The 26011-nt window shown below is 46.4% G+C and overlaps 13 protein-coding genes across 13 annotated transcripts; 6 read left to right on the top strand and 7 right to left on the bottom strand.

Moving 5' to 3' along the window:
• Window positions 1-4: 4 nt before the first annotated feature.
• N7520_005707 (uncharacterized protein) lies at window positions 5-754 on the bottom strand (the record flags this gene model as incomplete). The annotated part of the gene is made up of 1 exon (XM_057139641.1): window positions 5-754. The coding sequence occupies one exon, from the start codon at window positions 752-754 to the stop codon at window positions 5-7; it is 750 nt and encodes a 249-aa protein (XP_056993647.1).
• Window positions 755-1462: 708 nt separating this feature from the next.
• On the top strand, window positions 1463-2496 carry N7520_005706 (uncharacterized protein; the record flags this gene model as incomplete). The annotated part of the gene is made up of 3 exons (XM_057139640.1): window positions 1463-1536; window positions 1626-1716; window positions 1843-2496. The coding sequence occupies 3 exons, from the start codon at window positions 1463-1465 to the stop codon at window positions 2494-2496; spliced, it is 819 nt and encodes a 272-aa protein (XP_056993646.1).
• A 291-nt stretch (window positions 2497-2787) lies between these two features.
• On the bottom strand, window positions 2788-3846 carry N7520_005705 (uncharacterized protein; the record flags this gene model as incomplete). The annotated part of the gene is made up of 3 exons (XM_057139639.1): window positions 2788-3451; window positions 3488-3711; window positions 3766-3846. The coding sequence occupies 3 exons, from the start codon at window positions 3844-3846 to the stop codon at window positions 2788-2790; spliced, it is 969 nt and encodes a 322-aa protein (XP_056993645.1).
• A 774-nt stretch (window positions 3847-4620) lies between these two features.
• On the bottom strand, window positions 4621-4956 carry N7520_005704 (uncharacterized protein; the record flags this gene model as incomplete). Its single annotated transcript, XM_057139638.1, has 2 exons — window positions 4621-4768; window positions 4793-4956. The coding sequence occupies 2 exons, from the start codon at window positions 4954-4956 to the stop codon at window positions 4621-4623; spliced, it is 312 nt and encodes a 103-aa protein (XP_056993644.1).
• An 84-nt stretch (window positions 4957-5040) lies between these two features.
• Window positions 5041-6036, bottom strand: N7520_005703 (fungal specific transcription factor domain-containing protein; the record flags this gene model as incomplete). Its single annotated transcript, XM_057139637.1, has 3 exons — window positions 5041-5301; window positions 5372-5468; window positions 5522-6036. The coding sequence occupies 3 exons, from the start codon at window positions 6034-6036 to the stop codon at window positions 5041-5043; spliced, it is 873 nt and encodes a 290-aa protein (XP_056993643.1).
• A 1864-nt stretch (window positions 6037-7900) lies between these two features.
• Window positions 7901-11767, top strand: N7520_005702 (putative lipase; the record flags this gene model as incomplete). The annotated part of the gene is made up of 5 exons (XM_057139636.1): window positions 7901-7989; window positions 8181-8411; window positions 8465-8852; window positions 9408-9480; window positions 9546-11767. 5 exons carry the CDS (start codon window positions 7901-7903, stop codon window positions 11765-11767), a joined length of 3003 nt encoding a protein of 1000 aa, XP_056993642.1.
• A 195-nt stretch (window positions 11768-11962) lies between these two features.
• Window positions 11963-13242, bottom strand: N7520_005701 (acyl-CoA desaturase; the record flags this gene model as incomplete). The annotated part of the gene is made up of 2 exons (XM_057139635.1): window positions 11963-12975; window positions 13023-13242. The coding sequence occupies 2 exons, from the start codon at window positions 13240-13242 to the stop codon at window positions 11963-11965; spliced, it is 1233 nt and encodes a 410-aa protein (XP_056993641.1).
• A 1383-nt stretch (window positions 13243-14625) lies between these two features.
• On the top strand, window positions 14626-16968 carry N7520_005700 (uncharacterized protein; the record flags this gene model as incomplete). Its single annotated transcript, XM_057139634.1, has 6 exons — window positions 14626-14714; window positions 14768-15099; window positions 15147-15229; window positions 15279-15735; window positions 16041-16086; window positions 16137-16968. The coding sequence occupies 6 exons, from the start codon at window positions 14626-14628 to the stop codon at window positions 16966-16968; spliced, it is 1839 nt and encodes a 612-aa protein (XP_056993640.1).
• Window positions 16969-16984: 16 nt separating this feature from the next.
• N7520_005699 (uncharacterized protein) lies at window positions 16985-19002 on the bottom strand (the record flags this gene model as incomplete). The annotated part of the gene is made up of 7 exons (XM_057139633.1): window positions 16985-17152; window positions 17202-17480; window positions 17538-18004; window positions 18058-18409; window positions 18469-18607; window positions 18668-18707; window positions 18768-19002. 7 exons carry the CDS (start codon window positions 19000-19002, stop codon window positions 16985-16987), a joined length of 1680 nt encoding a protein of 559 aa, XP_056993639.1.
• A 299-nt stretch (window positions 19003-19301) lies between these two features.
• On the top strand, window positions 19302-20132 carry N7520_005698 (uncharacterized protein; the record flags this gene model as incomplete). Its single annotated transcript, XM_057139632.1, has 2 exons — window positions 19302-19909; window positions 19961-20132. The coding sequence occupies 2 exons, from the start codon at window positions 19302-19304 to the stop codon at window positions 20130-20132; spliced, it is 780 nt and encodes a 259-aa protein (XP_056993638.1).
• A 1277-nt stretch (window positions 20133-21409) lies between these two features.
• On the top strand, window positions 21410-22896 carry N7520_005697 (NAD(P)/FAD-dependent oxidoreductase; the record flags this gene model as incomplete). Its single annotated transcript, XM_057139631.1, has 3 exons — window positions 21410-21946; window positions 22009-22585; window positions 22637-22896. 3 exons carry the CDS (start codon window positions 21410-21412, stop codon window positions 22894-22896), a joined length of 1374 nt encoding a protein of 457 aa, XP_056993637.1.
• Window positions 22897-23438: 542 nt separating this feature from the next.
• Window positions 23439-24446, top strand: N7520_005696 (sugar phosphate isomerase/epimerase family protein; the record flags this gene model as incomplete). Its single annotated transcript, XM_057139630.1, has 1 exon — window positions 23439-24446. The coding sequence occupies one exon, from the start codon at window positions 23439-23441 to the stop codon at window positions 24444-24446; it is 1008 nt and encodes a 335-aa protein (XP_056993636.1).
• Window positions 24447-24654: 208 nt separating this feature from the next.
• Window positions 24655-25463, bottom strand: N7520_005695 (RTA1 domain-containing protein; the record flags this gene model as incomplete). Its single annotated transcript, XM_057139629.1, has 3 exons — window positions 24655-24915; window positions 24940-25364; window positions 25424-25463. The coding sequence occupies 3 exons, from the start codon at window positions 25461-25463 to the stop codon at window positions 24655-24657; spliced, it is 726 nt and encodes a 241-aa protein (XP_056993635.1).
• Window positions 25464-26011: the final 548 nt, after the last annotated feature.

Raw genomic sequence — 26011 nt, 5'->3', positions numbered from 1 at the left:
GTGCTCAAAGAAGGATTTCATCACCTTCAGGCTCACAACTAAATGTTCGCAAATCCCGGCGAAGGCAACATGAACAGTCTGAGGTGCAATGAGCGTGGAAGTAAATCTCGGGTCTTTGTCGTTGGGCTTCTGTGAACGCTCGAATTTTCTCACAGCAACCACACTCAAACGCGCAGCAGCCTTGTCGGTATTTACATGTCGCCTGTTCTTCTCGTGAAGCCAGCTTCTTCGACTGATTCCTCTCATCCTCGCGGATCCAAGCACCCTTCGGACATTCCTCAAGGAGAGTTTTGTATTTCCGCCAACTTTTGAACAGCTCATCAGATGCCTCTTTTGACCCTTGTTGGTGCTTGCGGAGTCTTGCTTGTTGTGCAGGTACCGATTCGCTTTTCGAAGAACGTTCAATCTCCTCGGCGTGGTAAACGTCTCGTTGCGCCAGAACTATACCCTCGTGGAGGAGGGCCTTCTTTTTTTCGAGAAAGGCAAGTTGTTTTGTTTTTTCCTCATCAGAGGAAAACATCTTCGAGATCGAATTCGCGGCTGTGGCAAGCCGGTGTTGTTTTTGTTCATCGAATGCCTTCTCCAGGGCTTCCCAGATGTCGGTACCGAACCAACTGACGATGGATGTGACGAGAAAGACCATGAAGCACACCATGCCAATTACTATGCCGATAGCGGGAACGGCAACTAATAATAATAGAGCATACAGAAATCCTTCTAAAGCTAGATCGGGCATGCTTCGAAAGGAAGGCATTCTGAGGGCCAAGTAAGAATATCGAAGTTGAAGAGAAGTGGTGAAGGCAAAAATCTTGGAAAGATGAGACCTCAAATCCCCGGGGGAGACCAGCAGTTTCTTGAGGCTGCGCCCCACCATGAGGCTCAGAGGACGCGTATTAGCGCCCATAACAACGCTAATGCCTTGTTCTTATCATCACATTCTATTGGCAATGTCCGGAAAGAATCGGGACTGAAATATTATTGCATTTATCGTATATTATCCTATTTGTCCAAGAGCAATCCATACAATAAATTTGGTCTGCCCGTTCATACTGAGATACTGAATCTTTTGTTAAATGCATCCCATATAATACCCTCATCAGCCTATTTTGGCCACGTTGAAACCAGTTAGTACATTGATTACAACGTCGATCAACAGCGCTGGCATTGGTGCTTGGGGGCTTGATAGGGAGGGGGCGTATAATATGCATGAAGTTACCACATGCATACATGATACATGATACATAACGTACTAGCATGCACCGTGGTCAGCTTTTCCTCTTCAAATTCTAACCTGGCTTTGACCTAGCTCCTGGCTGTCTTGATTTACCGCTGAAGTTTTCATCCGCTTCAATTGTTGTTCACTACCCAGGTCCGTGGCTTGCGGCAGCGACGGATTGGTACAATGTGTATCAATGTATGGTCGGTGATCGCCATTTAGACTTCTTGCGTCTCCATCAGACATATGGATCAGCCGTACGGTCCGATCCCAATCGAGTGTCTTTTTGTACCGAAAAAGCTGTACTCGAGATATATGGTGTACGTGCCAATACACAGAAGTCTCAAGTCTACAGCGTCTTCAACCATTTCTTCTCCGTTCCAGCGAGCTTGACGACAATTGATCGCAGGACGCATGCCGTAAAGCGTCGTATTACGAGCAGTGCACTGAGTTCCTCTGCGGTCAAGGGTCTCGAGGAGCTGATTCTCCAGAACGTCCGGGTACTTTGCACATATTTACCGGAAGACGTTCGTGTCACCGGATAATGGAGCCGCTCTCACAGCCTGACCCAGCGTATCCAGTATCTTCTTTCAGATGTCATGTGAGATGTGACGTTCTCCAGGAAGTGGTCCATCCAGGCCAGTTCCGCTGATCGCCACATTCTGGATCTGATGTCTTTGGGAACCAGCGGCATCAATCTCACGGGCCATATGCCAACCATTCTAAAATCGAGACTAGATCAGATTTGCTTCCCTTCGTTAGTCAAAGGTGTGCAGGAACTCTTCGACTTATCCGCAGCCCAGTCTATGTGGCGTGTCGCACAAGATCCCTCCACGCTGCCAAACAGAGATCTCTTCTCCGCCTTGCTTGACGCCCGGGACCCGGAGACTGGTATCCTTATTGTTACAGGTTCAGACACTACCGCCACTACCATAACCGCCACTTTGTTTTATCTACTGCATAACAAGCAACAATACGCTCGTGTTCAACCCGAAGTAGACAATGCATTCAGCGGGATCAGCACTACAGACGTGGAAGCCATTCGAATTAGCCCTGCACTTAACAGCTGCTCCTTTCTCTTCGCCTGCATCAATGAATCCATGCGACTTTCACCACCACTCGGTGGAATTTTGCCTCGTGAAGTACTGGCGGGAGGCTTAGAGGTTGATGGGGGCCGCTACTATGTACCCGCAGGCACAGATGTGGGTGTGCCCACCTACGCACTCCACCACACAGCCGAATACTGGCCCGAGCCCTATGAGTTCCGCCCAGAGCGCTGAATAGATGGGACACCCGCAGAACAGAGGCCTGCTCTCACGCCATTCGGAGCTGGTCGCACTGGCTGTGTTGGGAAACATCTTGCGTATCAGGAGATGGGTATTATTTTGGCTCGACTACTGTGGCTATATGATATGAGACTTGAGCCCGAAAGCAAGGGAGTAATGGTGGAAGCAAGAACATTTTGGGAACCTTCTTGGGGTAGGGATCATTTTGGAGAATTTCAGATGCGCGATGTGTTTACGAGTACACATGACGGGCCTATGATTCAATTCCGACATTGAGAGCGTGAATCAACTTAAAACATAATTGACATTTCGGGGTTTGATTGAAAATATACCTCCTGCGTTCTGTACATGAAACGACATTTCTGGTCGAATGGTTAGGTCTGTCTGAGAGCTAATGGCATCCCACTCATCGCAGAGCGCCAATTTCTCTGTACAGCTAGCTCTGATACAAGCGAGTGCATCCGGGCCAACAGGCAGCCTCAAAGGCAGCTCATTCCCCGCACACCGACCCTCACCCCTCACAGCCTCGATGACGAGCTCGCATGCCTTCCTGGGATCACCCGGCTGGTTCTTATTTTGCGCACTGAGGCCAAGCTTGATCAGGTTGTTGAGCTCTTCATACTCGGGCTGGGGATTGGTAGCTCCAAATTTCATGTTCTCCGGAGACATGACCTCAGTACGGAAATTGCCAAAAGTCAGGATTGAAGTTCGAATACCAAACGAGGCGACTTCCACAGCAAGATTGGGTACCAGTCCTTCTTTTAAGCCCTTCGAGCCGATGTAGCAGTTCGCACCCAGAGCGCCGTAGTATATGCCCAGTGAGCCGACGAAGAGGAGAGTGCCAGTCTTGGCTGTTCTCATCAGAGGGAGAAATGCCCTGGTAAAGTTGAGCGGACCAAGAACATTCGCTCGCAGAGAGTTGATCATGGTTTTTTTTCGCTGTGGTTGACTAGATAGATTCTAAGATGAGAAAGGCGTAGCTTACTCGAGTTCTTCGAAGATTCCTGCCTCAATGTAGCCCGCGTTGTTGACCAGTACGTCCACTTGGCCGTAGATAGCCCATGCCTCTTTAGCTTTGGCGTTCAGCTCTTCTTGTGGAGTCAAAACATCCAGCTCTATGGTCGCGGCGCCGGCCTCTTTCAGGGAGGCTAGTCGATCTACACCGGAAACCCCTTTATTTGGACGTGCTGTGGCAATCACTCGGTCTCCCTAAGTGAGTATTTGAGTTCGGTTTTCTTTTTCCTTTTCAATGTAAATACAGACCTTATCAAGAATGGCTCGAACGAAAGCCTCTCCTATACCAGAGGAACAGCCAGTAACAAGCCAAGTTAATTGCCTAGTCATGGTAAAATAACTATCTTTATGGAGTTTGTGAAGAAGGAGATGGGAGATAACCCCTCAATGCTTTTATAAGTGGATTCAGCCTAGCATATTCCCCGCCCCCATCTGAACGCGAGCTGATATGGAAATGGATCTACTCTGCGGGTTAGCACCGCCAGATTGTTTTCGCCATCCTCGTCCGGCAGTTACTTTGCACATTATCCTCTATCATGCAGTGGCAAGAGGTTTCCCATGGCGTTACGAACACCCCTTTGATTTGATGAAGTATTTCTTTCGTGGAGTCTCCGATGCTGGTACGCCTTCGAATAAATGACCTTATCTCATTTTACGTATCCTTCAACTTCAAGCTCTTCCCCCGTTGCGTGATGTTCAAAATGCATGGAGAGCTCTTCGGCGATGCTATTCACAGATTGTGGCCACTGCAGATAAGACTAGCACCCAATTCTACTATACTGTTCTGCACTGACAGAACTAGAGGCGTGGATCGAAGCCTTCTAGCTGATAATGGACCAGCAAATGACAAGTACGAACAGGAGCGACCTTCGTTTCTCTCGGCTCTTTTATGTTCCTGAAAAAAAAGAGTTGCTTTTCCGCACGCCGCACTGGACGTCTCTGTAAAGTTTCGCAGTTGTAGAACCAGAAGACAAAGTTGATTCAAGTGGGCATGAGGTCTAAAGGCAACAGCCCTAGCTATGCTCCTCTTGATCCAGGTCCGCAACTCTTTGCAGTTCCAAGTATGCATCTAGTAGCAAATCATTGATTGTTAGGATTCGATTTCTAAACCCAAAGGTAGGTGGCGATATACTCACTGGCTGCGTTCCATCTAGCACTTAAGAAGTGGAGCATTTCTTCACAGACGGCCTTTCCAATGGCGTACTGTGGAGCGCCATTCTCGATGCCCATCCACGAAAGATTGGCAGTAGAACTATATATGCAATTCAAGACTAACGGTGACACCAGCTCTATTCTTTGTGGGGTAAGGGACTGTCTGGCATCTTGAATGAACAAGATCACTTGATTTGAAATGTCTTTCAACATCTGGACACTTCGTTGCATATTCTCCCGGAGGCGAGAGGCCAACTCGAGACCAAGATCTTCACTTTCAATGTGCATATCACATGAGTGGTGGCTCGCTAGCTTGAACAAGGCACTAGATGTTGTTAACAGGAGCCGATGCCGTAATATCACAAGACATTTTCACCTGAAGCAGATTGCGGTTGCAGTACTCAATGAGTTCAAAGATGAGTCTTCACTTGTGGTCAATAGTTGCAAAAATGCGATTATTGTCTGTGTGAGCCGTTCGAAGTTGTCCAGGACGAATCCAAGCTCCAGTGAAGTTTCGTTGCAATGTTTGATGACACGGCCCAGTAGATTGGATGCCTGCGCTAGTCGTGCGAAGGCACTGACTGGTGTATCGCTATTTGACGAAAGGAGCACACGTTCGGGACACATCATTTCCTGGAGAAGAAAAGATTTAGAAACAATACAAGGTTGTTCATGATATTGAACATCGGATCGAGAATCTCACTCCATCATCCCAAGCACTATCACTCGCTGGAAGGAGAGTGTCTTTATTGGGATCTTCAGTGCACAAGGGTCGATGAGCATAGCCGATCGCAATATACCTAGGTGTAGGTTAGTTTGTAGCCTGGCGTGCCGACAAAGCATAATTTCTCACCTGTCAAGAATCACAACCATCCACCACACCCTCTGTCTCTCCTCCCAGTCTACCCAACTTCTGGGACTACCGGCTAGCTGAGGTGCCAATTTATTGTGCAGGCCGAGGGCAACGCCTTGTCGCGCGCAGCAGCTGATGTTGAGGAAGGCAGCCGGGAAAATAGCATGCCCCACTTCGTAGACGCAAAGGATGAGGGCAGCCTGTACTGTGCGAACTGTGATTAAACCCTTCAGCTCAAGCTCTTGGCTCAGTTTCTTAGCCACATTGTAGAGGTTTCTGTCTTCGCTTTGGTCGTGCGTGCAGATGAGTTTCATACACAATATCAATAGCAGTGTATCTGATTTTAAAAGTCCAGGTGCGCATTTAGTGATGCGCTCCAACCGAATCTTGCTCACAATAGGCATCCAGGTATGCACGGAATTGAAATAACGGTATTTGATGTCTTCCATTTCTGAGTTGCCAAGGAAGGCAGACATCTCTTCTGAAGCAGGAATGTGATTGGAAGTTTTGGGCATATTGCAAGTGGACCAAGTCTCAGAGTCAAGATAGGAAGCCACTGTTGATAAGTTTTGATCAAGTCCATTTTGCAGAGAATTATCAGGGTTGAGTAGTTCGCTTATGGAAGATGCAGCTGGGGTTAAAGTGAAGGGTGTTAGGCGTTGTTCAATTTCTTGAATCCGGTTCCGTAGCTCTTCGATCTCATCCTTGTGGTTAAATTGTGAGGTCTCTGAGTAGTCACAAATTCGATTATACCTAACTCCGAATAATGATAAGCATGGGATAGAAGGATACCTGACAAGAAACGAACCTGATGCACAATCCACACTTTGGGAGGGTCTTGTCACAGCCACGTTTGTTTCTTTTGCATGAAGCGCAAGCCCGAGGAGCCTCGTTATCCATACTATATTTTGCCTAAAGTTTTCATTTGCAAGTTGGTCTGGGGTTGGGTGTTGGAGAGGCGTCGATCGTTGCGGCCGCTCGGTGGGTCCTTACGGTTCGGAACAACTAATATTCCGGTACAGCGGCCGCTCCATAGTTGTCATGTAGATCTAGTGCGACCGTCATACCTGTGCGGCTGTGCCCTCTTATACATGAGTGGGAAAGTCTATAAGACGGCCATGTCCAACCTTGGAACGTGGTATGGAAATTTATAATCAATTTAACCGACACTCTTCTCCATACATATTCCCTCGACCCCCAAGATGACAAAAGGGCATTTCGCAGAGTTCGATAACAAGTTTCCCCTCAGGCACACACTTTGTTTATCGGCCAGTAGACATCTGAGTACGTACAAATCTTAACTAAACAGATTGGCTCAAGGCTATTTACAAGTTTCAAAAGTCTATCTATCCGAAGGCCCTAGGATTTATTTCAATGCTACATAATAGGCTCTTCTTTTCCTAATAACTTACTAGTCCACTCACCTAGTCAACCTCGTCGCTAGAGTTTACATTACTTCATTCTGCCTACACCTTGCTTATTGGCTTAGCTTTACCGGAGAAAATGCCTAAACGCAGTAAAAAATTATATATCGGGTAAGCGTTATCATCTTAAACCGTGGTTAATATGAACAAAATCCTGGTCAGAAACATTTCTTTCCAAGTCTCGGAAAAGATTTAGAGGAAGCATTCAGTCATTAGGGTCAGGTAGAGGAACTTATTAGTTCAGGTCTTCTTTTATTCAAGCTCTCTTCTTGATCGGAAAACTGACTTACGACAGAAATTAATCAAAGATTGAGAAACCGGACGCAGTAAAGGCTTTAGGTTCATCACCTTTGCTTCGAAGCGTGAAGCAGAAAACGCCGTCAAAAAGATGAATGGATTTAAGTAAGTACTAATTTACCACTATTCTTTCTTATCAACAAAACGATCTACTCATTCGTATTATTACAAGATTAACTGATAAAAATCAATCTTAGGGGCCTTTCACTTAAGGTGAACCGTGCCGAAGACCGTGAGAGAAGAAACGCGTACTAGTTGATTTCCAATGTTGATATATATGTAATTGTTGTGATGTGCCAGTTTTGCATTTTTATGTTCCGGAGGGCCGTGCTAATCAATGAAGACTCCAGGATATACTGTCGTGTGAGTTTCTGTCGTGGTTTGGCCGAGAAAATTAGAACGTAGCGATGGGCCATTGACTTTGGCTGTTTACACGATGATACCCACTGACTCTTCAGCGACTCGAGGTGCTGCCCTGGCGGACTTGGTGGATAGCAAATGTAAAAAGTAAATCAGGCGGTGTGCTTATTTCAACGTGAACTGTCGTTCAATGACGCATGCTTGTGTCTGCTTTATCGAAAGCAGAGTCAGTGTGCCTAATCTGCTTTCGAATTCGGGTGTATGGCCACAGGGCATTTCGGCAGGTATAGTCCGCTCAATGCCGGAGACACTCAATTATAGTAACTTTGATAATCTACTAGAAATACATCAGGAAGACTTTGTGGGACTTCTCCTAGCTGAATCAGGGTTAGCGCAACGGAAGTGGGAAAGAAAGCGTGAGCGTCCAAGGCGTAATCTAGTTTCGAATTCTACTGTAATTAATAAGCCTCACAGTTGCTTTGTCTCATTCGTGGTAGATAGTGACTAAGTATAGCTCCATAATTATCGCTTTGTGCGAGGCATTTATTGAGACTCGCCATCACTGAAGCTGCTCTCAGGAACGGTGATTCCGTCATCGCAACGGCTCGCATACCAGCGCAGCTTGCGTGGCTGACTCAAAAATATGGCCCCGACCGGATACTTCCCGTTGCCCTTGATGTAACAGACCATGACCAAGCTATATACGCTGTCAAGGCTGGCCATGCGAGATTTGGCCGGATCGATGTTGTCATCAATAATGCCGGCTATGCAAACACAGCTTCGGTTGAGGACATTGAGATCGAAGACTTGTGAGCCCAACTCGACGCCAACCTAATGGGCGTAGTTTACGCCACCAAGGCAGTTCTTCTCATTCTTCGAGAGCAAAGTCTGGCCATATCTTCCAAGTCTCGTCCCTTGGTGGACGAATAGGTGCAATCGGTCTTTCTGCTTATCAATCGGCCAAATGGGCTGTTGGTGGCTTTTCGACGGTCCTTGCCATGGAAGTAGCGTCCCTTGGTATCAAAGTTACTGTTCTTGAGCTTGGTGGTATGAGAACTGATTGGGCTGGATCATCTATGAAGATACACCCCGTGAGCGAACCCTATAAAAGCTCCGTCGGAGCCTTCATTGAAGCCCATCGGAACTCACCTGGAACCGAGCCATCTGTCCCGAGCAAAGTTGCGGACATCATTCTCCAGCTTTTGGATGAAGCTGAGCCACCCCTGCGCCTTCTTATCGGCCCCGATGCTGTCAGCTATGGGGGAAAAGCCGCTGAACAATTATTTGCTTCAGATGAGAAGTGGAGAAATTTGAGTCTTGCTTCTGTTCAGGACAAACTATTGAAGACATGTTCTGATTTGAAAGAAATAAAAGTGGCCTGAGGCAGAAATTTTACATAGAAGGATGGCAATGAACACTGTTTTACCTCCACATTTTATAAATGCCTGAGACCAGCGCAATTTATGCTACAACTACTCCGCATGCTGTTCATATAGTCAAATAGCCGAAGTGGAGCCCATCCCGTCAGCTGATGTCACCAAGCATGTGATGGTCTCTTTGACATGTGATTCATTCTCCTCTTCAGTCATTTACTCATTTATTCATTTCTCTCATATTCTATGCCTCGATTTTTACTTTCACTTCGATTTTGATTTTGATCTTGATGTTCTATTCCATTTCGGTCTAGGAGTCAGGTCCCTGTGAGATTGTACGGCTGCATAGTTCATATAACGGGAAATGATAGGTATGCGCATGGATGGCAACTACATTAACAATTGGCTCATGAATATTAGACCACGTCTTAGGAAGACCCTCGACCAGATTTCGCAAATTTCAAGTATTTGCAGTTGTATCCTTCTGGTCTCTTTATCTACTACGGTATGTGATAGCGGCGTCTTCAAATACATTATACATCTCGAACCTAAGGCTGATTCACCATAGAGGAAACAAACATGGACCGCCGCTTCTTCGCATCATTTCCAAACGCTTCGCAAACAGATTGACAACCTGGCAGACAACCACCATAATTTTTCTGTGCCTATATGTCAGTCGCAACTTTGCCAAGATTGTCGGGCTCGAATGTCCAGAGCCCCTAGCCAACCTTTATTCGAGGTCTTTCTTCCGGGCGACATGGATTGCAACTGGGTTGGATGCGGGCTTTTGGACAGCAATGTCCATCAAGCCCAAGTGGTTGCGAGATATCGCTTCATTGGTCTTTACAGTTTACTACTTGATTGCGGCGGAGCAGGCGGACGAAAAAGTGCGGCGAGTTCGGGCAACATTGACCCTTGAGCATATGCGCATCTCTTGGAACAAAGCGACCAGTCCGTATTTATGGGCCATGGCGAGTTTGATTCGTCCACGAATGACTCGATATCCACCACGAGCTATCCGCATCCCTCGTCCAAAGCAATCGGTGCACAGTGACCCTGTTAGTGCGTGGTTATACTTTGACGGGCCTTTGAACGCATTAAAAGAGCAGACATGCGTCGTTCTGGATGTGCCTGGTGGTGGCTTTGTTGCCATGAGTCCCCGCAACTCCGAAGATAAGCTTTTATCATGGGCGGGGCAGTTGAAAGTGCCCGTCCTCAGCATCGATTACAAGAAAGCGCCGGAATACGCATATCCATATGCACTACACGAGTGCTATGATGTCTACCATACCATCATTGCTACCAAGGGTCGCTGTGTTGGATTGAGCGGCTCAACCCGCCCAAGAATCGTTGTCACAGGCGAAAGTGCAGGGGGGAACCTGGCTGTTAGTATGACGTTGATGATTCTCCAGACCTCCGCAGCTCAAGGCTGGCGGAATGAGGAGGGTCTCCCTCGACCTGATGGGCTGGTGTTAGCCTATCCAGCACTGAATGTGAGAGTGGAAAGTTGGATGACAGACGAACAGATGGCCTTGATCCAAGATAAGAGTTCGCGGCAGAAGAACCCGAATGTGTTACGGCAAAAGCATGACCATTATCGGAAGCTCACCCCCTTTACCTCACCTGGCCGTTCAGTTGAAGATTTAACCTCCATGTCCCCTCCAAAACAAGCAGATGCCAAAGAGGAAACCGATATAGCATCCGAGGCTGCCAAGGCGCTTCGAGACAAACTGAAAAAGAACGAGGAGCTGAACGGCGAATCGAATCAAATCACAAATGGCGAGGTCCAGCCACTCAAGACTCGGCTGGCAGTCTCATCAATGATCTCTTATGTACACGACAGAATTCTCACCCCGGAAATGATGCGAGCTATGATCATTCTATACATTGGGCCGCATCAGCGACCGGACTTTAACACCGACTTCTTGTTATCTCCAGTCCTTGCTCCGGATGCATTACTGTCCCGGTTTCCCAAGACGTACATTTTCACTGGCGAGCGCGATCCGCTAGTTGACGACACAGTCATTTTCGCTGGCCGGCTGCGTCAAGCAAAGCTGCAGTATTTCCAGGAGCGTCAAGACCTTGGACTGGAAAAGTCTCGGCGTCAATTTCGAGAAAAAGATCACGTGGAAGTATCCTTGATACCCGGGGTTTCACATGGCTTTATTCAAATGGCGGGCTTTTTTCCGGATGCGTGGAAGTACATCAAGCGCAGTGCATCATGGATCGAGGCACTCTTTGAGACTGCAGAGCTGCATGAATCCGAATACAGTCTTCTTCAGATGTCCGCTAGCTCGGGAATGAACGCATCTCAAAGAATGAAGGGCTTGTCTAAGAGTAACGGAAGCTTGAAAGGCCATCAGAAACATCACTACCGTCATCCGACAGGAGAGTCTTCTGCGGATGAGGATAGGCCACTTGAAATAGGTATGACAAGGATGAACTCATTGTCGTTGTCTTCGTCAGACCTGGCAGTCCGTCGGAAGAAGTCTCGCTCTCCCTTTGCTTCTTCCCGACTGGCTGGATTCACAAGCTTGGAGGATGAGCCTGCACCCGATGCGGACGGCAGTTTCCTTGCGAGACTCAAGCACCTGGATATGAAGTATAATTATCACGATCATATTGATCCGGAGGATATAAACAGCGCCCCCGAGAGCCCTTCTGCTTTTCGTTCCCGACACAGGAGCATTTCCTCTCTTGGTAGCGAAGAAGATATCTTGGATCGTCGCATGAATGGTATAGCTGGAGGACTGATGGGTTTAGGTGAGGGTGCGCAGACACCGGGGCCATGAACTTCGCATTGATAGACATGACTCATGATTACGAACTATACCAAGGGAGCGCCTAGATTGACTATACATTGATAAAAGGATTTCAATTCATTTTGACCTTCATGACTTCCGTTGTCCGGCGGATTGATATAGCTATAGTAATTCTCATCATATCACAATATTGACCGAAACTATGCGAGCGTCCGCATATCCTCCCTACTCTGTCTTCTGGTCATCAAATCCTTCCTGTCGACGTGTTACAGCGACCCGCATGTTGCCCAACAAAGTCTCGGCATAAGGCGAGTGAACATGGGAGTCCTCATCATAAAAAGCCATGGTCGCATCTTTCCCGATGAACCGTTGCACCAGCTCAGGCCCCCCAGGATGATCAGCCATGAAATCAGTAACATCGTGAACAATCCCATGTACCGCCGTGATACACCTACCAGCAGCAGCCTGTTCAACGAAATCTCGCCACTCCATCTCAGGCAGCGCAGCGATCTCCGGTCCATGAGAAATGCCCTCCGCAAGATTGATCTGCCTCTGTCGCGCCCGCTCAATCTCAGCTGGACTAGTAATATGCAGATCCCACGCAAGTCCAAGCTTCTCACACGTGCGGATAAACCACCGAGACAAATCCCCCTCATACCAATGAAGCCCATTCCGATAATCAGCAGGAAAAGTATGATGAAAATTATGACTCGCCTCCCCGGCTAAAACCCACGCGAAAAGCAACACATTCCGCGCACTATGTTTATCAGAGTACGGCTGCGACCCGAACCACGGTAGATGAGCGATGGAATTCACGAAGAATCCTAGATGCCAGATCCACATCAACCGGCCCAGGACCGTGTGCACGAGTGCGCCTCGCGCATCATTCCAGCCAAAATGGGCAATTAGCACCGGAAGCAGAACGGCCGTTATGAATCCGACCAGATTTCCCCATTTATGTTGCCAGACTACTACAGGGTCGGCGAGGAGGTCGGAGAGATCGACTTTTCCCCAGGAGCGGGGATTGTAGCCGACTAGCCACCCGATGTGGGAGAAGAAGAAACCACGCGTGGGGTTGTAGGGATCTTGCTCTGTGTCGGTGTATCGGTGGTGGGAGCGGTGGTGTCGTGCCCACCAGAGGATTGACCATTGCCACTGGCCTGCGCCCATTATGGCGAGCCAGTATCGTAGTGCTGTTGATGCTTTGTAGGATCTATGAGACCAGAGTCGGTGATAGCCTGTTCCAGTTATTATAGGTTGCGTTATTGGGATGTGATGTACTTACCTGCTGTGATTCCCATTCCTCCGGCGAGGTAGAAGACTCCCGTTAGCAGGAAAGTTTCCCATCGGAGAGGGACGTGGAGAATTGCAGTGAAGTAAGTTGGTATTGCGCCTAGCAAGACGATTGCATTCAGTATGTTCAAATGCTGAGCATAATAGCGGAACTCATCGCTCCAGCTGCGCTTGCTGATTGCTGGTCTGTCAAATACTGGCTTTGAGGCCATGATTCGACTAAATAAAATCTTGGTTAAGGACCAGCTGAAGTGCCCTGGGGGTTGGTTTAAGTACACCTGATTCTGGGTCATCTAGAGCTGCCTGTAGTCTGTGGTGTGTTGCTCAGCACGTTCACTGACAATATCTCTCTCCTCATTGGATTACTAGATGCATGATATATCCAAAAAAGCATATGTGCCCACTTTGTGGGCATCAAGACCAACCATAGATGGGAAGCGTTTGACCTGTATTGCTTTTTTCGTTCTCACAAAAGCAATGAACATTTTCTCTGGGGGCCCTGAATCCCAAGCCTTCAAGATCAGTCACATTCTCGGGTTACGCTGGCGAATCTGATCAGGTTTTCATGGTTGTATTAGAAACAAATTGGCGTGTTCTTGTTCATTACGGCACTCCCCAGGGCAATGGTCTACAAAATGCTAGCCCATGAGCTAACGACTTCAATGAGAGAATTCATACCTCACTTTAGGAAGTCGGTATATGGTTCAATATGAAAGTCGAAATACTTACTCAAGCGGGGTATGAATTCCAATGTTTGACAGCGTCGCTTATTGAAAGCGAATGCAAGGCGTAAATCTTCGTGATAGACAGTGCATTTCAGCTGGGTAATGGGAAACGGGAACACAACAGCCGCCACAGAATGCCGATCACTTGCTCTTGTCAACCCCTCTATTACTTGGGTACACTGCAGACATTTTGGACACTCGTTAGAAATGGTGTACTGGCACTTCTCTTTTCTTTTCTTTTCTTTTCGGGTGACTGTTGAGGAGGCCTTGCATATCCCACTAATATGGTAGAAATGAAGAGAGGAGGTGTACTATAACGATCTACCTAGGTATGCGCCGCGCGAAAAGCACGGTGTAAAGCCTCTAGACTAGTCCAAACTTGGCTACTCGATATGAAAATAAAATCTTTCAATACAGAAATCATCTAAACAGTAGACTTCCATGATTTGAAGTCTAGCAGTGTTTCCAAGATCGGGGCACACCTCTGCATTAAACACTCTGAAGCCTATACTTTCTCTTTCTTGTTAGTTTTTCGCTTCTGCATTCTACTCTCTCGGTTTCTGATTCTCGATCCCGATGTCGGCTTTCCCCCCTCTATGCAGTCAATATTCTAGGCCCATGCAAATAGACAAGTGACGCGGCAAGATCCCGAACATCAAAATTGCTCTTTATCTTGAGCTTGATATGCATATTTGAGTTGCTTTTATTGGCTGAGAGTTCACGTTTACCCCGCATCTGCTCTTTCTCTTGATAAGGATGATAGCATATCAACAAAGCATATCTCCCTAAGTGCAACGAGATAAATACACCTTTCAAGCTCCAAAGAGAGTATTCGTTAACAAAGAATCCAAACTGAGCGCCATCTACAATATGTCTGAAGGAATGACAGAAGAAATTGATGCGCGTGGAACCAAACGCAAGCGTGAAGCCAATGGTACTAGAAGACGGACTTCTCTTGCGTGAGCTCATTGAAACCAATTCAGTGTGTTTTCTAAAGGCTGATAATTGATAGATGCGACATCTGTCGAAAACAGAAAGAAAAGTGCGAAGGTGGTCAACCATGTTGGCGGTGTCAGCGGCTAGATCGACGCTGCGAGTTCTCATCTCAGTCGGGTCCTCTAAAGCCCCGTCATTCGCTTCATCTCTCGCCAACACCAAAAAGACTCAATGAACACCAACGGAATTTGGAAATCATTGTAGAGCATTTTCTGGGTGACGTTTCATTGGATGAGGAAAATATTGCACGAATCGCGGCCAAGTGCACATCAGAGACCATGGAAATCGATACATTTGATGACATGAATGAATCACCCCACGTTCATTTTGTGTCAAGTAATGTTGCATGTCAGTCAACGAGCCATTTTTCCTACTCACTTGTTGACAATTTATAGTCTACTCGGGTGAGTTCTCTCACTGGAACTTCTCTGAGAAGTTACGCCGCACCATGAGATGTCGAAATACAGCCGACTCAAGTGTATGTAAGTTATCCTAACTCATACTCTAGATTGCCTAACAAGGTATAGGTCAAAGAGTACTGGCGAGCAACTCATCTACAATCTTCGCTTCACACCGCTGCTGAAGCGATGACCCAATTACCGCCAAGGCCGATCGCAGAATTCCTAGTTGGTTTATTTTTCAAGTATACCGAACTCAATTCCTTCTACGTGGAGAGGAGATGGCTGCAGGAGAAGCTTCAACTATGCTATAATCCCTCAACGGAATTTACAGCTGCAGATACCCCTTGGGTCTGCACAATCTTCGCTGTCTTAGCAATAGGTACGCAGTTTGCGCACATGGAAGAAGACCGTTCAAGCCCTACTCTCTCAGAAGAAATCGCGATTTGCTCAGAAGATTCGGTTGGACTTGGCTTTTTCCATGTGGCATGCAGATTGGGTCCAGATGTCATCCTAGCAGCCTCTTACGAAAGTGTGCAAGCCTTCCTTCTTCTCGCCGTATACGCGCTTCCGGTATCCTGTGGCGGTTTGTCATATACATATTTTGGGTTAGCCATGAAAATGGCGATTCAAAACGGGATGCATCGGAAATATGTTGGAGGGGACTGTGATCCTAGAACCCTTGAACTGAGGAATCGCCTTTTTTGGACTGTCTATTCCCTTGAAAGGTGACTTGTTTTGTACCAGATATGTAGGGGGCATGGCTGATATTCTATAGACGAACGGCTATCATGCATGGGCGACCGAGCTCCATCTCAAGATCGGAGATAAATGCTGATCTGCCAACTGATTGCCCGACATTTGACTCTCCAAATTTCTCTAATATGATAGCCTTCATTGAATTAGTCTCTTGGACTGGAGAGGTAGCCGATGCATTGTAAGAAAGGACACTTCGTCCGAGGAACATCAGCTGATTGTATTTGGCAGGGCGAAATTCAAACGATGTCCAAAAAGATTGCTTCTGGATTATTCGACGCGCCTTGTGCAACTAAGGACAAAGATTCGGCAATGGTGGACTTCTCTTCCCATCAACATTCAGTCTAGCGATAATCTCCAGGGAACTCTGTTTCGACAAAATTGCCACATGAAGCTATGCTATCTTCTAATATATATTTACATGGGCCGGCCTTTCATTTTCAATACTCGGGACAAGGAGAATCCATTGGATCATCAGAATGTTGGCAAAACGCAGCAATCAGAGCTAGTGAATGAGTGTGTACAGAGTGCACTGGAGATTATCGAGGTACTGCAATCGCTTGCGGATAATTTCGGGCTGTGCCGTGCCTCTTATACCGAGTTCAGCTCATGCAGAGCAGCTCTTCTTGTAATACTTGCTGAGAGTATCAACTCTGGAAGATCTCAAAAATTGCGGGACATCTTGAATCGCGGCATGATTCTCCTTCGTCAAATGACCGGCGGTACATCTACACAATCTGAAATATCTTATATCGAGTCTATTGAAGCAGCAATCCAGGAGTGGTCATCAAATGGGAAATTTCGTGGGCAGGAAGCAAACACAGGGCAGAGCTCTAGGTCGGCCTACGCAACATTCAAAGATTGGACCCAGTCGATGAAAAAAGATAAGAATATTGGTAGCACGATGGAATTATCTTCATTCAGTCCTATTTCCCATATGACACCGACATCAAGTGCTGAGAGTGTATATCATTCTGATATGAACGACCTGACGGACCTTCTCAATCCAAACTGGGCAACAGACGAACTGGGTCTGGATCCGGATGTTTTCCTGGCTCCATAGGGAGTATAACATTCCTTTACCCAAATATGACATATCGAACGCGTTTGAGCCATGCTTTCTTTCCAGTCTTCTCTTCTTTTTCCTCTTGGGGTGCCATCTTGTTCAGACGATCTTCTTCGTCAAAGTAATGCGCTGCGGAAAAGTTCATCTCCGAGGGTTTCACAATCTTCGTTTTGAAATAAAACTGCATCATATCAGATATTGTAATCTCAAGTTGGAAAGAACATATTTACCTTGTACACGAAGTAGTCAAAGAAAAACAACGGAGCAGCAAGGTAGGTGGAAAAGAACGTCTTCGCAGAGCCCTTTTCTCCGAAAGGCCAACACGATAGATAAAATTCACATCCGAAAATGAATAGTACCAGAATTAGGCTGAAGTATTGCACATATGGCGTAAGAAATCCTTTGAAAGGTAGGGTGCTGAGATCCTTGCCCTGCGCTTTCAAGCCTTGTCTGAATCGAAGGTGGGTAATATAACATCCGGACCAATCGAACAGAGTTGCGATAGCGACCTGGAAATGGTGTTAATCCTGACTCTGAACCAAGAACGCCACAAGGGACCAGCTCACCAGAGAAGAAAACCAGTTGTAGACAATCTTTCCAGTACTGTCGCAGTTGAGATAGCAGAGTCCTCCACCAAGAGCTAGGCTGATAATCATTGACACATATGGACGACCTTGAGCGTCTTTTCGACCAAAGAAAGGATGAATAAGATTCAAATCCGCAAGCGCTGTCAGGCTTCGACTTGCCACATAGACACTAGTAATGCCACAGCTAATAACACTGAGGAATATGAATCCGTTGAGTGCATGCGCAAGTCCATAGACATCTGCACGCTTGATTGCAATTACAAAGGGACTTCCAAGAGTGCCACTGGCAGTAGCTAGACTGGAATCATCAGATGGAACACACATCCCGACTAGCCAAATGTTCACAACAAAAAATGTGAACATGCGCCAGAAAACTGGACGGACTGTTTTCTTTATTGTTTGTCGAGGATTTGCTACCTCGCCAGCAATCACTGCAATATGTTCACCTAGAGTTCCAAGATTGTTAATAAATGAAAAGAATTGAAATTGATTAACGTACCACCACCGAAGCTAAAGCATGCTTGAACGAATGCCTTGGCAATGCCCTTCATTCCATTCTTAAATGCACCAGGGTTCTTCCAATAGCGAAACTCAATAGGACCATGAGTAGCAGGGATCCCTCCCGATGTCATGATAAATAGGAAGAAAATCATCAAAACAATTGCAACACATTTAATGAACGACATGTAGTATTCAATGTAGCCGTAAATTCGAACCTGAAAGACGTTTGCCAAGGCTATGGCCACCAGGAAGATCGTGATATACCCAGCTAGAGGAAGGGCATCCGTTGCTGGCCAGAATTTCAATACTGACACTGCTGCTGTAATTTCTGCTGGGATGATCATCACCCACTTGTGTTCATCAGTTTTTGTTCTTCGAAATAGGGTTGCATATCCTTAAGGCCACTCACTGAAAACCAGAAGTTGACTCCAATGGCGAAGCCGAATGCGGGATCAACGTATTCCATGCATGTTCGAATGAAACCTCCATGAATTGGTTTGTATGTAATCATTTCACCAAAGGAGCAGTATTGGGCGTAGACGATTATTCTAATAATTGTATCAGTATATTGTAGGGCTCAATGCGTTCAAGGTTTTTGGCCTACTCACGCAGTCAAGGTATAGGTCAAGGCGATTCCTCCAGGACCAGCTAGGAACTATCAGCCCATGCTGAACCCATCAACATCTGATTGAGATTTATCTGTCATACCGTAGTATAAAGCTTGACCAGTTCCTACCCAGAGACCTGTTCCAATTCCAGCACCAAAGGTCATCATCATGACCTTTCGTCTGGTGAGAGATCGGTGATAGCCTGCAGTATCCTCTGCCTGGATTTCTTTAGAGGTTCCATGATGTTCGCTTGCTGCAGTGGCGATTCTCTCAATATCGATTTCATTTTCTGCACTTCCTTTGAGATCAACCTTCACTGAGCTAAGTTCCGCCATTGTCGAAGATTTTTGAGGAAAGAGACGATTTACCAGGCACCTTTAAACATACTTTCCGTCATTCCTTATCTTGTTTGTTATCTTGTCTCTAGTCTGTTTACCAGGTACCCGGCGGGAAGTCCCCGATCGCCTTTCCCGCCGGGATGAGAGCGGGGGTCTTGGATCAGATAAGTCGGATTCATTCCTATCTCTATTCTTGATTGCAGATCAATGTGACTACCTCCGACCCCAATCTTTCAAACGAAGACATAAATAATCTCAATCTGATAAGAACATCTCGTATCAAATTCCTTCGAAAAATGGCCTCATCCAAGAATGTGGTTTTCGACATCGTCGGCACACTCGTCAGCTACGATCACCTCTACAATGCAATCGATAGTCGCCTAGGCGACCGTCTTCGCGCTGAAGGAATCAAGCCCTGGCTCCTTGGTTCCGCATGGATGGAAACTGCCGAACGCGAATATACCAATCTGAGTATCTCGGGAAGATATCGCCCCTATGCAGAGGTATTTGAATCTCTCTTCTACCGCGTCCTTGGAATGATGGGTGGAGTTAAGGCCCCGCGCGCTTTTGCTTCTGCTGAGGATCTCGCGTATATCATGCACGAGTATCAGTCTCTCACTATGCGTCCTGGTGCGGCGGAGTGTGTGCAGAAGCTTCGGGATGCTGGGTTTACGGTCTGGGCGTTTACGGCTGCAGATCTAAAGAGAGTTGGAGGCTATTTTCAGAAGGCTGGAATTGAATTACCAGCAGAGAATTTGATTTCTTGTGACTCTGTTGGGGTTGGGAAGCCTGATTTGGCTGCTTATGGACCTTTGTTGGAGAAGTTGACTTCGGAAAATGAGGGTAAGATCCCGTGGTTTGCTGCTGCTCATATGTGGGACGTTTCCGCTGCTCGCAGGGCTGGGTAAGTTGTCTACTTCCATACTACGCTTCTGGGGCTAATAACTTTCCATAGTTTCAAGGGGGCATATTGTACTGTGCTCGAGCAGGAGGCGTTGACCAACTTATTTGGAGATATGGATGTCATTGATGGTACTTTACCTGGGATGGCTGAGAAAATCATTGCCCATCAAGCAGGGAAATTAGAGAATGAGTACGGTCATCGCTGTCAACAGCAGGGAGTGTGATATGGTACGATATGTATATGGGTTGCCAACTTCATCTCCCACTTTCTAAAAGCAATATATCTTCATAAACCCTGTCAGGAACAGCCTTACTGTAAACATTCAACAGGACTGTAGGTATTCTGCTCCGTAATGAGTAGATGTACAAAAGATAAAAAGACAAAAAGAAATGCATCATCCGTGAATCGAACACGGGCCTCGTCGATGGCAACGACGAATTCTACCACTAGACCAATGATGCTTAGTAATATATTATCGACTGAAGCATTTGAATAATGAATGTATGAAACAGAATACTTATTTTTATTCGAGGGCTTCAAATCTTGGCAAGATTGATCTCTGAGTATTGCCACCTTTCCAAGAAATCCTGATCAATCCTATCAAAGGGTCGTTTGACGCGTTCAAGTCATTTGAAACAAATGATCCTATCTCGATGAGTGATTCCAGCGTTTTGAGGTACAACATCTCTAATTGGGCGCACTTTATCATCACGGCTGCTTTCCAAGGATTGGGCATACATATGCAGCTGTCGACGGATGTATCCTGCCGTCTGTTACGGGGTAAAGGCTACGGCACACGTATTCTGGAGATAGAAGCAATGGACAAGCTATGTATGTATTTCCGAAGGGGGTGAATGATGCAAAGAGCTTCAGAAGGGGGAGAACTATCTGGACATGCACGCGCTGGAGGGTCACCTGGCCCCACACTCAAAACTGCGCCTATAGAACCTCAATCGGGCAGCAAAAGTAATATAATCCCTGTCAAATTAAGGTGAGACTCGAGACTGGAAGGCAGCGGTTAGGGTCCGAAGCCTGAAGCCTCCTGGAAAACTATGATAATTTGAGCTATAACGAAAATTAGAGGGTAAGCCGGGTAGTTCATCCTACCTGGCCGGGAATTCCATAAATTGACACCTTTCATATTAACTTGATATGATCCCACTATACTAAGATAAGGATTTTTGCGACTTGTAAGATGCTATCTATGAGGAACCTATATCATACTATCAATCAGCTCAATCACTAGTTTTAAATACATGAGAAGCTGCAGTTTTCATGATCTTAATCACTGTGAGCTATCTTATAGATTGTTTGATATTGATAAGCCCCTCTCCCCTCTCCCCTCTCTCCACTCCACCCCGCTCCCGGTCCCGGTGGGATCAACAGCCGGTGGAGAGGCCGGTCGCATTATTACAGCATGAACTACGATATCTTATATTTCAGTGTTACTAAATCAGCATATCCAAGATTGAAAGACATCAATTCACTGGGGTTACCAAAATGGTACCACACGTCCCCGTTGCAAATGGCATGCTGCCCTTTTGGCGGACAGATCCCCACCCTCTAGACAACCACCGATCCACAAAGACTCTACCCGAGCACAGCGATATCGTAATCATTGGAGCTGGATACGCGGGTTCATCGGTCGCACATCATATCTTGCAACAAGCCAAGCCTGGATCACCCGCACCTTCAATCACGATTTTGGAGGCGCGACAGGCCTGCTCTGGTGCGACCGCTCGTAATGGAGGACATATGAAACCGGATATCTACAACTTCATCGCCACTCTTGCTGCAGAACATGGCGTTGATGCTGCTGCCGAGGTGGCGGCCTTCGAAGCGAAACATGTCCGTGCATTCAAAGACTTTGTTGAGAAAGAAGGTATTGATTGCGATTACACAGTTACAAAGGCTGTGGACGTTCAATTGGATGAGGATCATTTTGAAAAGCTCAAGGATGGACATAATCGATTGATCGCGGGGGGTAGCAAACCCACAACAGGAGCTCGGATTATTGAGTCTGAAGATGCTGAATCAGTATGTTTCCTGTATACTTCTATTTGAACTTTCGAGGCTGTTAGATCGCTGATAATTTACAGTTCTCCGGTGTGAAAGGTGCGGTAGGCTGTTTCACCTATGATACGGCTCACATCTGGGCCTACAAATTTGTCCTCCATCTATTGGAGAAGGTAGTATCACAAGGGATCAACTTGCAGACACGTACACCCGTGACGAAGATCACAGAACCTACTCCTCCGAGTTCCTATCGCTGGAAAGTGGAGACATCCCGTGGCACGATAGCAGCCAAGGTGATCGTGTTTGCAACAAACGCCTACACTTCGAGCATCGCTCCTCAATACAACGGTAGCATTGTCCCAGTGCGAGGAACTTGCAGTCGCATTGTTACTCCGGGATCGACAGCCCCTCCTTTGACGAATACATATACCCTGCGATGGAACGGCTGGAACTATGACTACCTGATCCCGCGCGGGGATGGCAGCATTATTGTCGGTGGGGCGCGATCGACATTTTTCCACGACGAGAAGAACTGGTACAATATCTCCGATGATAGTCATGTTTTGGAGCCTGCTGTTCGTTATTTTGACGGGTACATGCAACGCAATTTTATGGGGTGGGAAGACAGTCATGCGTATACCGACCGTGTTTGGACGGGGAGTAAGTTGGTTACTAGTCCCGACTTGAGTTGCGAAGTTCTAACGACTGCAGTTATGGGGTATTCTTCCGATGGCCTTCCACATGTGGGTCAGGTTCCTGGACATGATGGTCAGTATATACTGGCTGGGTTTACGGGGCATGGAATGCCGCAGATCTTCCTCGCCGCTGAAGGGATTGCAAAGATGGTTGTTGAAGGGATGAACTTTGAGGACACGGGGCTACCGAGACTGTTCAAGACCACTTCAACAAGAATTGAAATGGGGCAAAGTAAAATGTTGGAAAAGTCTCTGCAAGACACGCCCAAGCTGTAACCATCAATATTGGATGATTCCCTCTATGGGTGCTGAAATGCGTGCACTATATCAATTGAAAAAGGGGAGAAAGAAATAATTTTTAAAGATCCTCTTCAAATCATATTGACCAGACAGATTTACTGTAGACAGAGAGTTTTGTAACGCTTGGTTTAATATTCAATCCAAGCTCGAAATCCACTCCTTTTTTCTATCTGTTGCTATATTTCCTTTTCTTCTTCACTCCTTACTTTCTCCATGAACTTAATTGCTCGTTCACTACCTGGATCCCTGTAAAGACAATAATAGTCCAGCTAGAATTCACGCGCAGCGGTATGATCAGGTATAAATTTTCGCAAGCCTTCCAGTCCCTGTACTCCTCACTATCAGGCAACTTTCCCCGCGCTCCGGCTTCAATTTCCGTGCGAATGCGGGGACCGGAAACCAAACTCCGATCTTCTTGATAAATACAAGCACCAAATTTGAGTGCCTTGACTACCTAGTCATAATCCTGCATTATATTCCTCAAATTCTTTTGGTCAGTTCGAACGCAGAACGTCGTCATGCTCTCCAATAAACTGGCCATTGCTAGTCTATCACTAGGACAACATACTTCTCATTCCCTCGACCACAAGATCCGTGCAGCTGCTGCAGCCAAATATCAAGGCATCGAAATCGTCTACTATGAACTTGAAGCTTTCTCTAAAGCTCAAAGCATCCCAATTATCCAAGGCGCTGAGCAGGTTCGAGTACTATGCCAAAAAGTCAATCTGGAGATAATTTCCTTAGCACCCTTTGAGAATTATGAAGGAGACCAATCTCCTCTCAGTGACCGATTGCAAAAAGCGACCCATTGGATCGAGGTTGCCAGAATTCTCCAGGCGCCGTATTTGCAGATTCCCTCGAATTTCAAAGCCAACGCCATTGGCGATAGAGACGTGGTTATTAGTGAGCTACGGCAACTGGCTGATATCGGCAGCGCCAAACACCCCACAGTCTCAATCGCTTACGAATATCTATCGTGGGGAACGCACTGTTCTACATGGGAAACTGCTCTGGAATATGTCAACCACGTTGACAGGGCCAATTTTGGTCTTTGTCTAGACACTTTTCATGAAGCGACAAAGTTGTGGGGTGACAACTTTGCCCGGTCAGGGAGATTCGAGGGTTCGGGAAGAGTCCTTAGAAAGTCGCTTGATCGCTTTGTCGCTAATTGCCCGGTTGAGAAGATTTTCTTTCTCCAGTTGTCCGATGGCGAACGATTTGATCCTCCATTTTCCAAGGACCACCCATGGTACATCGAGGGGGAAGCACCGCAGTTTACTTGGTCCAAGCATGCACGGCCGTTTCCATTTGAGAGTCATTATGGGGCATATTTGCCTGTGACTGAAATTACCAAAGCCTGGATCGTGGATGTCGGCTTCAAGGGCTGGGTGTCACTTGAGATTTTTGATCGGCGCATGAAGGATGAAACAAGTCAAATAGAGAAAGCTGCGTCTCGCGGCATCGATTCATGGAGAACTCTTCAAAGAGAGCTTGAATTGGCATCGAAAGTTCGCACTGTTCTGTAAGTTGGGCGAGACCCGGACATACCTACAGGCAATATCATAGCTGCCTTGAAGGAAAGATCTAGCCGAGAGAAAGAATATTTAAAATTTAAAAAAGAAAGTCATTACCATAAAATTCTCCAAATGCTACATAATCTATAAGAACCAATGAACGGCGTACATGCACCTTTATCCTATCCGAATCCCCACTTTATGTTAATCTCGTTTCTTCTTATTTTTCATTGCTCACTTCACTGGAGCTGTCAACCATTTCCTTATCGGCAGCCTCAATGTCATGTGGAGTCGAACAGGGAATCACCAGTGACTTGGGAGTGAAGATGTTGAACGTCATCATCGTCAAGAACATCAGAGCAGCATCAAAAACATAGAGATACACCTCAGTTGACATAATCGGGCCAGTAGTGCCGGTAATGTACTCAATAGCACGGAAGACGGACCGGATCAGGATGAATATACTGGCGGTGTAGAGCACCTAGAGACACTTTATCCAAGGCACCGAGATGGCAGAATTCGCAATGCAATCATGGCACTCCAAGAGCCGGTAGTGGAAGATTCCGGCAGTCACAACGAAGAACCCAAAGAAGGCGATCTGAATGAAAAGACCGGCGATGATAATGTCCTGTCCGAGAGTGACCTTGGAATGGGTCTTTGCAGAAGATAGGAGACCGCCACCAGCGCACTGGGCGAAGAATGAGATTACATCACCAGCGACGAATATCTTGGTAAGCCACTTGACTGGGATGACAAATAGGGAGTCGTGGCCTGTGGCAACGATGCAGCGGCCTAGGATCATGTAGATTGAGGCGGCAAAGAAGGCCGGAGCGATCAACAACAAGAGCGATTGCACGACATAAGGCGTGATGGTCCAGTTGGGGCTTTGATGCGAGTTAAGATATCGACCAACATAGCCAACAATTTCAACTAGATATAGATTAGCTTTAGAGCTTGTTGCTAGATGAGAGTGTACTTTCAAACTCCACCGACAATGAAAGGAATGAAGAACCATGTTCGACTCTTCATTTGGAAGATGTGTACCAGTGAGGTCAATCCAAATAGAACGACGAAGATGATCGCCGCAACCCCTCAAGGGTTGTAGTTGTAAAGGAATTAGTTAAAGTCGGTCATAGCTTCGGTAGGAGATAATGAGCGGGGTGAAGTGGAGTATCTGTTGAATGGAATATTCATAGTAATTTGATAAAGTATTTTGGCTTTATTGGAATAAAATTCGTCTCGAGAAATTGTGATACTTAAACAAATTCCTGGTTCATTGCTATATGATGAATTTTTCCATTAAAGCTTGATGCTATTTCGGTACGCGTACTCGGCTTAGGATCTCAGATCTAAACATGAAGATTAATTTAGGTTCGATCTATAGTTTAGAGAAAACGATCTTGGCGTATTATAGAACATGGAAGTAGAATTCCTCTAGGCTACCTCATAAAAAATTGGATTCGGAGCCATAGAATATGTGTCGATCAGTCCCTGCAAAAGATGAAACAAATATCCGAATTCGAATAAGAGTGCAAATTGAACATCTGATTGGTGTGTACTGTCGAATTCTCGGGTTC

The sequence above is a fragment of the Penicillium odoratum genome (genome assembly GCF_028828045.1).
Source record: "Penicillium odoratum strain IBT 22623 chromosome Unknown utg000005l_segment0_segment0, whole genome shotgun sequence".
Taxonomy (NCBI): Eukaryota; Fungi; Ascomycota; class Eurotiomycetes; order Eurotiales; family Aspergillaceae; genus Penicillium; species Penicillium odoratum.
Note: the sequence above shows the minus strand (reverse complement) of the source record. Positions and strands in the feature narration are given on the sequence as shown.